At 43.0% G+C, this 18,066-nt stretch overlaps 1 protein-coding gene across 2 annotated transcripts in view; it reads left to right on the forward strand.

The window, feature by feature from the left end:
• The window catches only part of DNAH1 (dynein axonemal heavy chain 1), a 145,636-nt gene that overhangs the window by 107,547 nt on the left and 20,023 nt on the right, over positions 1 to 18,066 (forward strand). For both annotated transcript variants that reach the window (XM_077451483.1, XM_077451484.1), the window contains 6 exons: positions 876 to 1,020; positions 1,114 to 1,272; positions 1,417 to 1,548; positions 1,633 to 1,803; positions 10,895 to 11,074; positions 11,181 to 11,357. In XM_077451483.1, the coding sequence (XP_077307609.1) occupies positions 876 to 1,020; positions 1,114 to 1,272; positions 1,417 to 1,548; positions 1,633 to 1,803; positions 10,895 to 11,074; positions 11,181 to 11,357 (964 nt within the window). The remainder of the gene's footprint in view (positions 1 to 875; positions 1,021 to 1,113; positions 1,273 to 1,416; positions 1,549 to 1,632; positions 1,804 to 10,894; positions 11,075 to 11,180; positions 11,358 to 18,066) is intronic.

Consider the following 18,066-nt stretch of genomic DNA (forward strand, 5'->3'; position numbering starts at 1 on the left):
TCAGTGAGAAGAATGTTCCTTACATTGGTGATCAGTGAGAAGAATGTTTCTTACATTGGTGATCAGTGAGAAGAATGTTCCTTACATTGGTGATCAGTGAGAAGAATGTTCCTTACATTGGTGATCAGTGAGAAGAATGTTCCTTACATTGGTGATCAGTGGGAAGAATGTTCCTTACATTGGTGATCAGTGAGAAGAATGTTCCTTACATTGGTGATCAGTGAGAAGAATGTTCCTTACATTGGTGATCAGTGAGAAGAATGTTCCTTACATTGGTGATCAGTGGGAAGAATGTTCCTTACATTGGTGATCAGTGAGAAGAATGTTCCTTACATTGGTGGTCAGTGAGAAGAATGTTCCTTACATTGGTGATCAGTGAGAAGAATGTTCCTTACATTGGTGATCAGTGGGAAGAATGTTCCTTACATTGGTGATCAGTGGGAAGAATGTTCCTTACATTGGTGATCAGTGGGAAGAATGTTCCTTACATTGGTGATCAATGGGAAGAATGTTCTGTACATTGGTAGTCAATGGGAAGAATGCCCCCATTACAGATGACTAAAAAGATCATTGGTGTTGTGGTCCTGTAGCTATGCAGGCACCATCAAATGGGATGAGATTCAGCTACCGCCCAAAGAACTCTTAGCAAACTCTGGAGGAATCCTTGAGTTCCACAGAACCCAGTTGAGAATGTCTGGTCTAGAGAGCCTCTTACTCTTCACATTTGTTGGTGAATCTATAGGCATATTGTGCATATGTTGTACCGTCAGCCTGTAGTGTATGTAGCCAGCTTTAGACTCCAGATATAGATTGGACCAACCACTCATCCAAGGTGTGTGTTGGGTTGTATAACGTGTTGTGTTTCTTTTTTCCAGAGAGGGCCTCCCGGGGGGTTTGGAGCAGTCTCTGGACGCCTTCCAGAAGATTCTGATTTTGCGCTGTCTGCGAGGAGACAAAGTGACCAATGCCATGCAGGACTACGTGTGTCATCAGCTGGGACAGAGGTTCATAGAGCCGCAGGTACTGCAGATTGATCACCTTGCAGAGGTCAGATATTGATCGTCGTGCAGAGGTGGAATAATTGTGTTCACGCTCATCCTTCTTCTCAATTAGACGGCAGACCTGAGCGCCGTATTCCACGAATCCTCTCCTGTCACTCCACTCATCTTCATCCTTTCTCCTGGTACTGACCCGGCTGCTGATCTCTACAAGTTTGCAGAAGAAATGAGGTTCTCCAAGAAACTTAGTGCCATATCTCTGGGCCAAGGACAGGTAAGTGCCCCTTCCACTTCTCAGTGAGCTTCACCCAGTGAACATTTAATATTGCCCCCCAGATCATTCATATAGTCATCTATTTTCAGACATATTGTACTTTTTGCAGTAAAAGAGTCTCCAGGATTGTCTTCCTTCCTGCAGGGTCCTCGGGCAGAAGCCATGATGAGGAACGCTATGGAGAGGGGGAAGTGGGTATTTTTCCAGAACTGCCACCTCGCCCCCAGCTGGATGCCCTCCCTAGAGAGGCTGATAGAGAATATTGACCCTGATAAAGTAAGTTCCTGTTTCTACATCCCTATTTTACTCCAACCATTGTGCAGGCTCATGAGTGATAATGCAAGCTTCTCTATTCTGTAGGTCCATCGGGATTTCCGAGTCTGGCTGACCAGTATGCCCAGTAACCAGTTCCCAGTGTCCATATTACAGAACGGCTCTAAGCTGACCATTGAGCCTCCACGTGGGGTGAAAGCCAATCTCCTACGCACCTACCTAAGCTTGACTGATGCAGAACTAAATGACTGCAAGAAAGTAAGTGCTTGGCCTGCTACAAGGTCATCAGCCTTATTGTTCCAGCAATGGGAACGAGCATAGCAGCTCCAGCCACTGTCTCGGGGTCCTCATTGGATAGATTGATAGCCATTGGCTCCCACTGCTGTCAATCAAATCCAGGGACACGGGAGCCAGGGGACGGGGCAGAGTCCTGCTGTCTGTGTCAATGGACGCAGCAGCAGGACTTGGGAGCGTGCCCACACAAGTGCCCCCATGGAAAGCTGCTCTCCGTGGGGGGAACGCGAGAAGAAGAGCCAGGAGCGCCGTGGGGGGGACCCCAAAAAATGAGGATCGGGGGCCATTTTTTTGCAAAACCCTTAAACGGAGGAGGTAAGTATTACATGTTTGTTATTTTAAAAAATAACAAAAAAACAAAGCTTTACAGTCACTTTAACAACCGATGACCCCTCAGCTGTCAGCGGGCTTCCCCGCTGACAGCTGAATGTAAACAGAATTGCCGGCAAATTAAAATTCTGAAAAAAGAATGGAGTGGGGTCCTCTCAAAATCCATAGCGGACCCGGCAGGCCAGTAAGGGGGGGGACGGACAAGCGAGCCTGGTATTGTTTGGGGGGGCACTCCCCCCCTCCTTTCCTGGCCTGCCGTGCTGTATACTCGAAAAAAAGGTTCTGGTATGGATCTTTTGGGGGGGACCATGCCATTTATTTTACTTTCCACTTAAAATCTATACCAGATTCACATGGGGAGCCGGGATCTGGGGGCCTCCTTGTGGGAAGAGGCCTTTGTCCTCATCAACATGGGGACAAGGTGCTTTGGTACCCCAAAGCACCCCTCTACCCATTTTGCCTGGTATGGTTCACAAGTGATGGGAGGGCACACAGAATGCTTGGATAAGGATTTGGTATGGATTTCGGGGGTTCGCAGTGACAGCTGATGAGGAGTCATCGGTTGTTAAGGACCTGCACGCTCTCATTAGCAACCAGTTATTCTTCAAATAGAATTCGGACCGTCAGTCAATTTTCGATAAAGGAGTGCTATGAATAGATCTGGCGCTATACCTGTGTATCAGAAACTTAATTAATGTGCTAAATTAAATTTGAAATTGTTACATTAATCCGGTGTGTAAGAGTTGGTGTGCAATATATTAGTGTTGGGATAAAGTATAAAATATAAACTGTAGGTGGGAAGTAAAAACTCAAAAATATATGTGTATAAATTGTTAAAAATTTACCAGCATGCTGGCTGGAAAATAAAGTATTGTCTCAGGTGCGATAAACCTAAATGGGTGATTACCTTATGCACTCTTAATCACATGAGTACCTTAAATATGTGAACTACTTAATAATTCAGGTAAAAATATTACATGTAAATATGAACCATAAACATAATACAATTGTGCACAAATGTGACAAATAAAATCTATGCGTGCAATACTAAAATGTACAATAAATCCGTGATAAATATCAATACCCCACGTGAAACATGCCAAATATTACGAGTGAAAAAAGAAAAAGGAAATAAATTTAAAAGGAGGTGAAAAAATTCCAGAAATAGAATAAAATAAAATAAAATAAAAATGAAAAATAAAAAATATTAAAAATAAAAATAAAGGATTTTTTTTAGGTATTTGTCCCAAGTAATAAAAATATAAAAATGTGTACAAAGAGAAAAAAAGGGGGAGTAAAAAAGAAGCAAAAAAGCACAGTCTCTGATGCAGTGCAGTTAATGGGGGATTTCCCGTAGATACAGGAGGGGATGTGATGGATCCAAACAACTAATCTTCATGCATTGTGGGCACTTATAGGATGTACTCTCACCAGAAAAATAACCCCATCCGGGGTGGATCAGCCTTCACAGTATAAGCTACCGTGTCGCTCTCTGGCTTGCTTCAGATAGGCTGTTGAGGATCCCTCGTTATTTCCAGGTGGAGTGTGCCTCAGTATATATATTGAAAGAGAGGACCATACATAGTGTGATACTGTATAAATCACTTTATTAAGAAGATACTAAAAATTACTCACACTTTTGAAAGAAGAAAATGGCTTGAATAAATGCAGTATAAAGGTGCAGTGTGAAAGGTATGGAAGCTGCTGAGAGCGTTCCGTTCGTCTTCCACGCCGACTGTATTGGAAGTGTGTATTCGATAGGCCACGCCCTACGCGTTTCGTCACTGGGACGTCATCCGGAGCGGCCATCTTTACACACCTCACGCTCTTTATAGGACACAATACACCTATCGCGCATGCGCGGACGACCGCCGCCATTTTTGCTGTGGGAATGCCCATATGTCAAATAGAGCGCGGTGGTGATTGTGTTCCTATAACTATCCTACATAGTGTTCTGCCGTTTTTAGCCCGCTGTTGGATTTTATATATACAGAGCTTATATGTGTATGTATTTGTTAATAAACAGTTACTCTGCTTACTTAAAACCAAATATAGATTACACATAAATATGGTGAATACAGATTGCAATTAAAAACCCATAATAAAGAATCCATGATAAAAAATACAAATAGGTGACATTAATTGCAATTGAAAACCAATAATAAAAGCAATGGTAGAAGATAATGGTAAAAACATACAAATAGGCGACATTAATAATAGCGTACTATAAAAATGGACCATACTATAAGATGTTATTCTAAATGATCAGTGGTGGCAATAAGCGGATAAGATTTGGATTTTTGTTATGTAATGTGGAGGGAAAGAAAGATATATGATAAAAACCTATGTATGTAAAAATAGCTGGGAAAATTAAGATCAATTTAAATAAAATAAAATTGGGAATAAATTGAAGATGAGATAAAATTAACATGAATGAAAATCAGAATGAGCTATGGGAATTGGTAATAAAAATTGAAGGATATGTAAAAAAATATAACTTGGTGTAAGATGTTTTATAGCTACGTAAATATATGTATCCAAAAAAGAGGGATATTTTAATGGTTGAGTATGCCCTTCTTTGATTGTTATTTTTCTGGTTGAAATGATGGTTTGGAATATTCATTGGTTGAATAGATAACATTCGACCCTCGACATTCGACCCTCTGTGCTGTAATTACTATTCGACCCATATTTCTATGCTTATTTTTTCTCAATGATAATATAAGCGAAAATATACTCTTGTAGTATTGGCTTGTAGGCAACATTCGATCCTAATTATTATAGACTACATTCGACCCCAGAATGTTATAAACTGTATTCGATCAGGAGTTTAGCACTGAATAGTGTTATTTTCGATAATCGTGTGGATGGGGTTGTATTCAAAATTAAAATAAAATTTAAATGTGAGGACTTTGTGTAAAAATAAATTAAAAAATTAAAAAATTAATTAATTTATTAAAATTTAAAATTAAATTAAAAATTAAAAATTGGTTAAAAAACAGTTCAGATCCAGGTCTATGTTCATTCCTGCTGGATGTAAACTTTCTAAATTAAAAATCCACTTTGTTTCATTCTGTGAAATCTTTTTAGTCAAGTCTTCGCCTCTCCAGTGTCCCTTCACTTTGTCAATGGCATAAAAAATCATTTGATTGGGATCTTGGTTATGAAAATCTCTAAAATGCCGCGAGACACTATGTTTGTCGTATCCCTTCTTAATGTTTTTAATGTGTTCGCCAATTCTTATATGTAGTTCCCGTGTTGTTCTGCCTACATATTGTTTGCGGCACGGGCATTCTATGACGTATGTCACATGCGTGCTCTTACAGGAAATCAATTCTTTTATAAGGAATGATCTTCCATTGGTGACTGACATGAATTTAGTGGTTTTCCTTTGGGTTTTTTTGCTTTTACGACATGGGAGACATTGTCCACACTTGAAGAAACCTTTTAGATGTTTACTGATTGTTATATATCGTGGAGGGTCGATCGTGTTTTTAACCAATTTATTTCTTAGATTGGGGGCCTTCTTGTAAATGAACGCAGGATTATTAGGTAATAATTTCTTGCCAGAAACAAGAACAATATAGAAATGGCCTTCCTTACAGGTTTTAGCAGACACCATAAACAAATAGAAAAGATTATAAAAACACACTGGCCAATTCTTAAAACAGACGAAACGCTAAAGAAATTATTACCTAATAATCCTGCGTTCATTTACAAGAAGGCCCCCAATCTAAGAAATAAATTGGTTAAAAACACGATCGACCCTCCACGATATATAACAATCAGTAAACATCTAAAAGGTTTCTTCAAGTGTGGACAATGTCTCCCATGTCGTAAAAGCAAAAAAACCCAAAGGAAAACCACTAAATTCATGTCAGTCACCAATGGAAGATCATTCCTTATAAAAGAATTGATTTCCTGTAAGAGCACGCATGTGACATACGTCATAGAATGCCCGTGCCGCAAACAATATGTAGGCAGAACAACACGGGAACTACATATAAGAATTGGCGAACACATTAAAAACATTAAGAAGGGATACGACAAACATAGTGTCTCGCGGCATTTTAGAGATTTTCATAACCAAGATCCCAATCAAATGATTTTTTATGCCATTGACAAAGTGAAGGGACACTGGAGAGGCGAAGACATGACTAAAAAGATTTCACAGAATGAAACAAAGTGGATTTTTAATTTAGAAAGTTTACATCCAGCAGGAATGAACATAGACCTGGATCTGAACTGTTTTTTAACCAATTTTTAATTTTTAATTTAATTTTAAATTTTAATAAATTAATTAATTTTTTAATTTTTTAATTTATTTTTACACAAAGTCCTCACATTTAAATTTTATTTTAATTTTGAATACAACCCCATCCACACGATTATCGAAAATAACACTATTCAGTGCTAAACTCCTGATCGAATACAGTTTATAACATTCTGGGGTCGAATGTAGTCTATAATAATTAGGATCGAATGTTGCCTACAAGCCAATACTACAAGAGTATATTTTCGCTTATATTATCATTGAGAAAAAATAAGCATAGAAATATGGGTCGAATAGTAATTACAGCACAGAGGGTCGAATGTCGAGGGTCGAATGTTATCTATTCAACCAATGAATATTCCAAACCATCATTTCAACCAGAAAAATAACAATCAAAGAAGGGCATACTCAACCATTAAAATATCCCTCTTTTTTGGATACATATATTTACGTAGCTATAAAACATCTTACACCAAGTTATATTTTTTTACATATCCTTCAATTTTTATTACCAATTCCCATAGCTCATTCTGATTTTCATTCATGTTAATTTTATCTCATCTTCAATTTATTCCCAATTTTATTTTATTTAAATTGATCTTAATTTTCCCAGCTATTTTTACATACATAGGTTTTTATCATATATCTTTCTTTCCCTCCACATTACATAACAAAAATCCAAATCTTATCCGCTTATTGCCACCACTGATCATTTAGAATAACATCTTATAGTATGGTCCATTTTTATAGTACGCTATTATTAATGTCGCCTATTTGTATGTTTTTACCATTATCTTCTACCATTGCTTTTATTATTGGTTTTCAATTGCAATTAATGTCACCTATTTGTATTTTTTATCATGGACTCTTTATTATGGGTTTTCAATTGCAATCTGTATTCACCATATTTATGTGTAATCTATATTTGGTTTTAAGTAAGCAGAGTAACTGTTTATTAACAAATACATACACATATAAGCTCTGTATATATAAAATCCAACAGCGGGCTAAAAACGGCAGAACACTATGTAGGATAGTTATAGGAACACAATCACCACCGCGCTCTATTTGACATATGGGCATTCCCACAGCAAAAATGGCGGCGGTCGTCCGCGCATGCGCGATAGGTGTATTGTGTCCTATAAAGAGCGTGAGGTGTGTAAAGATGGCCGCTCCGGATGACGTCCCAGTGACGAAACGCGTAGGGCGTGGCCTATCGAATACACACTTCCAATACAGTCGGCGTGGAAGACGAACGGAACGCTCTCAGCAGCTTTCCTACCTTTAACACTGTACCTTTACACTACGGCGTGGAAGACGAACGGAACGCTCTCAGCAGCTTCCATACCTTTCACACTGCACCTTTATACTGCATTTATTCAAGCCATTTTCTTCTTTCAAAAGTGTGAGTAATTTTTAGTATCTTCTTAATAAAGTGATTTATACAGTATCACACTATGTATGGTCCTCTCTTTCAATATATATACTGAGGCACACTCCACCTGGAAATAACGAGGGATCCTCAACAGCCTATCTGAAGCAAGCCAGAGAGCGACACGGTAGCTTATACTGTGAAGGCTGATCCACCCCGGATGGGGTTATTTTTCTGGTGAGAGTACATCCTATAAGTGCCCACAATGCATGAAGATTAGTTGTTTGGATCCATCACATCCCCTCCTGTATCTACGGGAAATCCCCCATTAACTGCACTGCATCAGAGACTGTGCTTTTTTGCTTCTTTTTTACTCCCCCTTTTTTTCTCTTTGTACACATTTTTATATTTTTATTACTTGGGACAAATACCTAAAAAAAATCCTTTATTTTTATTTTTAATATTTTTTATTTTTCATTTTTATTTTATTTTATTTTATTCTATTTCTGGAATTTTTTCACCTCCTTTTAAATTTATTTCCTTTTTCTTTTTTCACTCGTAATATTTGGCATGTTTCACGTGGGGTATTGATATTTATCACGGATTTATTGTACATTTTAGTATTGCACGCATAGATTTTATTTGTCACATTTGTGCACAATTGTATTATGTTTATGGTTCATATTTACATGTAATATTTTTACCTGAATTATTAAGTAGTTCACATATTTAAGGTACTCATGTGATTAAGAGTGCATAAGGTAATCACCCATTTAGGTTTATCGCACCTGAGACAATACTTTATTTTCCAGCCAGCATGCTGGTAAATTTTTAACAATTTATACACATATATTTTTGAGTTTTTACTTCCCACCTACAGTTTATATTTTATACTTTATCCCAACACTAATATATTGCACACCAACTCTTACACACCGGATTAATGTAACAATTTCAAATTTAATTTAGCACATTAATTAAGTTTCTGATACACAGGTATAGCGCCAGATCTATTCATAGCACTCCTTTATCTAACATTTTCCACCCCACCAGGTGGATAGTAATAGAGGCAGCTCTTACCTACTTTCCTTTTTTATATTTTATGTGGATTCGCTCATAAGTTCCTTAGCGCAACCTACCCCTTTTATTTTTATTTTTTTTTCGTCAGTCAATTTTCGACCGATTCAAATTGTTCTTAAAATCTAGATTTTGTTTGAAAATGGACATATGAAACAACGCTAAACAAATTTCAACAAAATGCGTTACTAATTCATTTGGAGATTTGGATGCTTCCGAATCTCCGAATAACCAAAAACTAGTCCAGACCCGAAACGAATTGCACATGTCTACTCACCAATAGATTCACTGAGAGATAGAAGAAGCTGTTGAGGAGCCTAAGCCCCCGTACACACGGTCGGAGAATCCGTTGGAATGTGTCCTATCGGACCGTGTTGTCGGATAATCCGACTGTGTCTGCATCGGACTGTTTCCACCGAGAATATCCGTCGGACCAAATTTTCCAACTTGTTGGAAATATTTTCCGACAAACTGGTCCGATAGGACATACTCCGATCATGTGTAGAGAATTCCGATCGGACAAAAGTGCCACGCATGCTCAGATCAAATTCCTACATCAAAGCTATTGGCTACTAGCCTGAACATAGTCCTGTCATAACGAAATTACGTCATCACGTTCTGAAAGATCGGATTTTTCGACAACTTTGTCCGACCGTGTGTATGCAACAGTTTCGGACAAGATCCGACGGGCAAAATCCGACGGATTTGGTTGGCGAAATCTCCGACCGTGTGTACAAGGGCTTAGAGATAGAAGAGGCTGTTGAGGAGCCTAAAAGTCCAGGACCACCACACCCTAAAGTCAGAGTATTGAGTGGTATGGCCCAATAAGGTCAGCTTCCCTAGGATCAAGAACAACTCAAACACAATGAAGATCTTCCCCTGGTAGATCCATAGCCAATTATATAAAAGTCTAAATCCCGAGAACTTTCCTAATCTAAATTTCCAAGTCTTATAACGTCTGTAATATTTTAAGACTAATACAATCACCAACCATCCTTGTGCAGGGCAGGACTTACCATTGGGCTTGACTGGGCTCAAGCCCATGGGCCCCACCCAATAGGGGGCCCCCGCCAAGATACATAGCCGAGTGTACTCCGCTCACAGTCACGCCCAGTCCCACCCTATGATGGACATAACAAAGGGAATGGGCATAACTGTGAGCCGAGCCGAGTACACTCGGCTCCGCTCGGGACTGTGAGACGACCAGGGCAGGACTTAGGGTGGTGGGGGCCCCTGGGCTTGAGTCACTTTTGGGCCCTACCTTCTATACATTACCATATTTATGGGCGAATAACACGCACCCCAAGTTTAAGAGGGAAGTTTAACATAAAAAAACTTACATTTAAACGCCCATCAATGCAGCCTCGTCATTGCAGTCTTGAAGTTTAAAAATGGTGCCACCAAGATACAGAGTCCTGCGTATCTTGACGGCTCTCCTGTCCTCTTGGTAGCTCTTGACGCCTCTTGGGTCTTCTCCAGGGCAGGACTTACCATTGGGCTTGACTGGGCTCAAGCCCATGGGCCCCACCCAATAGGGGGCCCCCCGTCAAGATACATAGCCGAGTGTACTCTGCTCACAGTCACGCCCAGTTCCACCCTATGATGGACATAACAAAGGGAATGGGCATAACTGTGAGCCGAGCCGAGTACACTCGGCTCCGCTCGGGAGTGTGAGAAGACCCAAGAGGCGCCAAGAGCTACCAAGAGGACAGGAGAGCCGTCAAGATACGCAGGACTCTGTATCTTGGTGGCACCATTTTTAAACTTCAAGACTACAATGACGAGGCTGCATTGATGGGCGTTTTAAATGTAAGTTTTTTTTTACGTTAAACTTCCCTCTTAAACTTGGGGTGTGTGTTATTCGCCCATAAATATGGTAATGTATAGAAGGTAGGGCCCAAAAGTGACTCAAGCCCAGGGGCCCCCCCACCACCCTAAGTCCTGCCCTGTCCTTGTGTACCACCCCCCGCCTCGTCCTGACCACGCTCCTACTCTCCCTACAGGCTCCGGAGCACAAGGCCCTGCTGCTATCTCTTTGTCTGTTCCACGGCAGCACTATAGAAAGACGGAAGTTCGGTCCGCTGGGATTCAATATCCCTTACGAATTCACGGACGGCGATCTGAGGATCTGCATCTCCCAGCTGCGGATGTTTCTGGAGGAGTACACCGACATCCCATACAAGGTGAGGAGGAAAGGGACGGCCCTTTCTATGTGGCATCATCTCGCCTGTCCAAATATCACAGATCTCGTGCAGCAGTGCGAGGAGGTAATTGTGTTTTGTGCGGCAGGTTCTACGTTACACAGCCGGTGAGATTAATTACGGAGGTCGCGTCACCGACGACTGGGACAGAAGATGCCTCCTTAGTATCCTGCAGGACTTTTACCAGCCGCCGGTGTTAGAAGATAATTACAAGTTCTCGGAGTCGGGAGTTTACCATCAGATCAACCCGACCTACGACCTGAGTGTGAGCGAGAATTTCTTGTATCTTATCCTGTATACACGGATTGTATTCCGGGGGTTCACCTTTGTGTCTTGTAAATCAGATAACCAAACAGGTTGTGGTTAGAAGGGAATAAAGGGTTTAAAAATCCCTCCAACCAAATCAATGCATAGCAGTAAACTCTTCTTACAACAGAAGGTATTCAACGTCCTTGTAAAGCCCCCAGATGCCTCTCCCCAGGGCCACTCTCCCTCCCCCACACATGGTCCACCGGAGGCAGCATTGCCAGGACAGATCACATGTACCAAAAACAAGAGGATTCCTCATTTTGAAATAGTGATCAGAGCCATGCAAGTCATTCCTTCATGCCCCAGCAGCCAACACTGTGGACTCTGATGTAAAGGAGAACTCTGATGTAAGGGAGAATTCTGCAGACTCTGGTGTAAAGGGGAACTCTGATGTAAGGGGGTCTCTGGTCACCAGAGCCCCTCCCCACCCATACAAAAAAAAGTCCACAGAACTCCTCTTTACATCTCACTTCACAGAGTTCCCCTTTACATCAGAGTCCACAAAGTTCTCCTTTACACCAGAGTATACAGAGTTCCCCTTTACATAAAAGTCCACAAAGTTCCGCCTTACATCAGAGTCCACAAAGTTCTCCCTTACATTAGAGTCCACAGAGTTCCCCTTTACATAAAAGTCCACAAAGTTCCCCTTTACATAAAAGTCCACAAAGTTCTCCCTTAGATCAGAGTCCACAAAGTTATCCCTTACATCAGAGTCCACAAAGTTATCCCTTACATCAGAGTCCACAGATTTCTCCCTTACACCAGAGTATACAGAAATCCCCTTTATATCAAAGTCCACAGGGTTACCCCTTACAGGGTAGGAGATACTCTGCAGGTTCTGATGTAAAGGGAAATGCTATAGACAGTACACTGGGAGCTCCAGGGTAGGGCGACCAGACATCCCTGGTTTCCGGGGACAGTCCCCGGATTAAGGACACTGTCCCCGGACCAAGTCTGTCCCTGGTTTTGTCCCCGGATTGGATTTGAACAGGGACTGGGGCAATTTCAAAGACAGTCAGTGCAGAATAAAAAAAAAAAAAAAAAAAATCAGAATTACACACCTCCGCTCCGCCACTCTTACTAGCTTAGGGGGTGTATTTTTTTTCCATTATCTGTGCCCCTTTCTGATGATCATGTGCTGGTCGGAGCGGAGGGAATATTTCTTCAGTTTCGGGCACATGCCCATTCAGCTCTGCTCACATGTTCTTCTGCCTTGACTCAAGTCCCGGCCAGCCGCCTGCCTGCTTATCTCCTTGCCTTCCCTGGCGGAGCGATCTTCCTCCGCTCCCCACCCAGTAGTAGCCAGAGCCTGGAGAGTAAGACTTGACAGGCTGTGAGGTGGGCAGTGGTGATGGGCAGAGAGTCGCTGATTGGCACCATTGCCAGTAAAAAAAAGAAAAAAAAATGTCCCTGGATTTCATTTTAAAAATCTGGTCACTTTACTCCAGGGCCACTATAGACAGTACACTGGGAGCTCCAGGGCCACTATAGACAGGCATGTACTGGCCATCGGGACTACAGGGAGTTTCCCGGTGGGCCGATGGCTCAGTGGGCCACTCTGATGTAAGGGGGCTGGTGACGGGACACTCTGATGTAAGGGGGTGCTGATGGGCCACTCTGATGTAAGGGGGCTGCTGACGGGACACTCTGATGTAAGGGGGCTGCTGATGGGACACTCTGATGTAAGGGGGCTGCTGATGGGACACTCTGATGTAAGGGGGCTGCTGATGGGACACTCTGATGTAAGGGGGCTGCTCATGGCACACTCTGATGTAAGGGGGCTGCTCATGGCACACTCTGATGTAAGGGGGCTGGTGATGGGACACTCTGATGTAAGGGGGCTGCCGATGGGACACTCTGATGTAAGGGGGCTGGTAATAGGACACTCTGATGTAAGGGAGTGCTGATGGGACACTCAAAATGTAAGTGGGCCGGTCTGGATGAAGTCCAGGGCCAAATTTCTGTCCCAGTCCAGCCCTGACTATAGACAGTACACAGGTGGCTCCGGGGCCCCTATAGATGGTACACAGGGATCTGTAGGACCCATATAGACAGTACACGGGGATCTCCAAGACCCCATAGACGTACACAGGTATCTCTGGAGCCTCTGTAGACAGTACACAGGGACCTCTGAGGCTCCTATAGACAGTTTACAGAGAGATGCCAGGCCCGGGCCCCATATAGCTGGCACACAGGCTGGGGGAGATCGGTAGGTGGGTGAGGGGAGATCAGACCAGATATAAATAAGGGGAAGTCTCAGTGATAACCTCCAGATGCCTCTCCCCAGGGCCACTCTCCCTCCTCCACACATGGTCAACCGGAGGCAGCATTGCCAGGAGAGATAAATGGACCACGAGTAGCAGGTCTCGGATCTCAGTCACTTACTGAACGTCCAGCTCTGATGTCACTGTCCCCCGCAGGGGCGGACTGACCATTGGGCTACTCGGGGGCCCCGAGCCACTAGGGGGCCCCATCAGGGTTGCCAGCCTCAGTAAAAACAGGGACAGTATGGAAAAATCTGTGTTTTTTTTTTTACATCTGTCTCTGAAATGTCCCTTACCGACATCCTTTTGGTCTAAAAATCCTGAGATTATAGTTGCCCCGCCTCTCCAGTACCTTCTCAGCCAATAGAAACCTGTCTGTGTATACTGTGTTATGTGTAATTGTATACCGTGTGGCCCCATAATCTTGGATTGCCTTGGGGCCCCATAATCTCCTATTGCCCGGGGGCCCCACGAGTTGTCAGTCCACCCCTGGTCCCCCGAGAGCCCAGCGCAGGTCACCTCCAGAATTGTTCCTCCTATGTCGGTCCATTTAGTTGTTGAGTGGTTAGTGTTTAGCTCCCCCAATTTAACAACCATACCCCGAGGATTTGCCATGTAAATTGAATGAATAACACCTATGCAGACCTTCTGACAGCAAAGATGGGATTATGTAATTAGAGCATCGGGAGCTCAACAACTTTCACACTTCCCACCTTGTTATTGAGCAATCGACATCTGTCTTAACACATTCCATGGTGATTGGATGGATGTGTCTGTGTGATCTGTGTGAATATAAATGTTGGGGGGATCCTCCGGACACTCATTAGAACTGAAGAAGTGGAGAAGCTACAAAACGTTTTCACCTTTACAGAACAATTCCAGTTAAATGTGATACTACTACCCTGTTTCCCCTAAAATAAGACCTAGTGTGATTGTCGGTGATGGCTACAATAAAAGCCCTACCCCTCAAATAAGCCCTAGCTAAAGTCCTTGTAGGTCTTCTCTTCAGGGTAGGGCTTATTTTTGAGAAAACAGAGTAGGGCTTATATTGCAGCCAACACCGACAATCACGCTAGGTCTTATTTTAGGGGAAACAGGGTAGATCTACCTCCATCTGGATGGATGAGAAACTTCACAGGCATAACAAATTAAAAAAGTATTTTGACAAACTGGCATAAAAATCTCTCAGCATAAAATCCAAAGTTACAGTATTTATACCCATTTCCCACATTTTTCTCATGTTACAACCAAAAACATAAATGTATTTTATTGGGATTTTATGTGATGGACCAACACAAAGTGTCACATAATTGTGAAGTGGAAGGAAAATTATAAATGATACAAATAAATATGTGAAAAGTGTGGGGGGGGAGGGGCATTTGTATGGCGCCCCCCGGAGTCAATACTTTGTAGAACCCCCTTTCTCTACAAGTCTTTTTGGGGGTGTCTCTACCAGCTTTGCACATCTAGAGAGGACATTTCTGCCCATTCTTCTTCTTTGTAAAATATCTCAAGCTCTGTCAGATTGGATGGAGAGCGTCTGTGATCAGCAATTTTCAAGTCTTGCCACAGATTCTCAATGGGATTTAGGTCTGGACTGTGACTGGGCCATTCTAACACATGAATATGCTTTGATGTAAACCATTCCATTGTAGCTCTGGCTGGATGTTTCGGGTCGTTGTCCTGCTGGAAGGGGAACCTCCGCCCCGGTCTCAAGTCTTTTGCACCCTAACAGGTTTTCTTCTAAGATTGTCCTGTATTTGTCTCCATCCATCTTCCCATCAACTCTGACCAGCTTCCCTGTCCCTGCTGAAGAAAACCATCCCCACCACATGATGCTGCCACCGCCATGTCTCACGGTGGGGATGGTGTGTTCAGGGGGATGGGCAGTGTTAGTTTCCCCACACATAACATTTTTCTTTTAGGCCATAAAGTTGAATTTTGGTCTCCTCTGACCAGATCACCTTCTTCCACATGTTTGCTGCCCCCTCCCCCACATGGCTTCTCACAAACTACAAACAGGACTTCTTATGACTTTCTTTCTCCAATGTCTTTCTTCTTGTCACTCTTCCATAAAGGGCAGATTTGTGGAGAGACGACTAATAGTTGTCCTGTGGACAGATTCTCCCCCCTGAGCTGTGGATCTCTGCAGCTCCTCCAGAGTTACCATGGACCTCTTGGCTCTTCTCTGATGAATGCTCTCCTTGCCCGGCCCGGTCAGTTTAGGAGGACGGCCATGTCTTGGTAGGTTTGCAGTTGTGCCATACTCTTTCCATTTTCTTCCCAATTTTTCTTTATTAAAAGTCTTGCAATCATTAAGCATAAAATCACAATATATAAATATACATAAATATATACATATTTACATAAATTAAAATAAATATAGCAAAACTGCTCTCAAACCCAAAAAAAATAAAAAATACTTTACAGCAATAACATAAATCCTATTACGACTCACACCATTACACCAGACATCAAACTTGTGAGGTTAAGAAACAATCCCGCACCTATTATGCATGCAGCCCTTCTTCAAAAAGAAGATACTAACCAACAAAAGCTAAGGGAGTGAAAGAACCAGAAAAAGAAAAGAGCTCCTCACCCAGAGATGGGCAGTTCACCAAAGGCAGGTCTGATATTCCTCCACGCCCTTATCCAGACTGCCCGAGGCTCCCTGCCCTTCTCAAGACCCCGAATTTTCCCAACCTCACCCAGAATATCGTGCACCACCACCTCAACAGAGAGGACTTTCTTCCGCAGGGTAATCTGGCACCGTGCATTCCATGTGAAGTAACGGACAACTATACTAACTAAAAACAGTGTATCCAAATCAAAATCCCAGTGAGTCGGGAATGCCCCATACACCCACTCCGCATAACTCATGCGATAGAAAAAGGGGATGCCTAGAGCCCTCCCCACCCTTTTATACACCTCTATGTTAAAGGGACACTGGAGCAAAAAGTGGTCCATAGACTCCACTTTACCAACACACTCCGCTCTAGGACAATCCCGATCATCCACAGGGCGATGCTTCAAGTTCCCTCTCACATAGAGCCTTCCATGGAAGGCGAGCCAGGCTTGATCCCTAAACTTCAAGGGGATTCTTTCTAAATTGATTAAACGCAACCCCTCCCTCATTACAGAGCCTGGGCAATCCCTTAAGGCCAGTGACACACTGAAAGCAGAGCCCAAAATCCTCTTCTCCAGAAGCTTCCTGGGGAGGGACTTGATATCCTCCACTGTCACCTGCCACTGCCGAAGTATTTTCAGACACGGGGCAACATAAGCCGGGAGCTTGCCATGTCGGACTCTCAGACTTTTCACTGGCCCGCCATCTTCCCAGCATCGCAGAAAAGGCCTAAAACAAGATTGAAAAATACCCACCCATCCCGGCGGGTTCTCTGCTAGCATGTTACCAAGATTATACTTTAAAAACAGCAGAGAAAAGAAAACTATTGGGTTGACCATTCCTAGGCCACCCTCCCGCCTAGACAGGTAAGTTACATTGCGTTTGATCAGGTTCAGCCTACTTCCCCATAACAGTTGGAAAAAGCAGCTGTACACCCTTGCATAGAGAGATACTGGCAAGATACAGACGAAGCTGACATATAAAAAAAATTGGGACCAGGTACGTTTTGATCAAGTCAACCCTCTCCCTCAATGAAAGCTTCCATTTCTTCCAGCTTGCTACTTTGGCATTGGCACACACCAACCTGCTTTCCCAATTTCGATGACCATAGTCACCAGGACCAAATTTGATGCCCAACACTTTAATTTCCTGCTGGGGCTCTGGGAAGGCATCCGGAAGTTCGAAGCTTTCACCTTCATCACCCATCCAGAAAACTTCACTCTTTTCATGGTTGACTTTAGAACCAGAAGCCTCCGTGTACTGCTCTATCATAGAGACCACCTCCTGCGCCTCCTCCGTTCCAGAGACAATAACAGACACATCATCGGCATAGGCCACGACCTTCAAAGGTGGCACACCAGCAATGCCCAAAGGCACCCCGCACAAAGATCCACTCTCTAGCCTTCTTATGAAGGGGTCGATTGCGAATACATATAACAGGGGGCTCAGAGGACATCCCTGGCGCACACCAGAGCCAACCTCAAAAGGCCGTCCAACCCAACCATTAACCAGTGGGAAGCTCTCAGCCCCTTTATATAATGTCTTCAGCCAATCTATAAACCTCCCCTGCAGGCCGTATCTACCAAGTAGCAAATACAGGTACTCGTGATTGACTCTATCAAAAGCCTTTGCCTGATCCAATGCCAGCAAGTACTTTCTCCATCCAGCAGCCCTGCATCGCTCCAAAGCCTCCCGGACAGCTAAAACCGCTGAAAAGGTACTTCTACCTTGGACCGAGCAGTGCTGATGACTGGACAACAAATCGCCTGCCACTG

The sequence above is a fragment of the Lithobates pipiens genome, unplaced genomic scaffold (genome assembly GCF_037356315.1).
Source record: "Lithobates pipiens isolate NorthernLeopardFrog02 unplaced genomic scaffold, aLitPip1_a1.2 Scaffold_23, whole genome shotgun sequence".
Classification (NCBI taxonomy): Eukaryota; Metazoa; Chordata; class Amphibia; order Anura; family Ranidae; genus Lithobates; species Lithobates pipiens.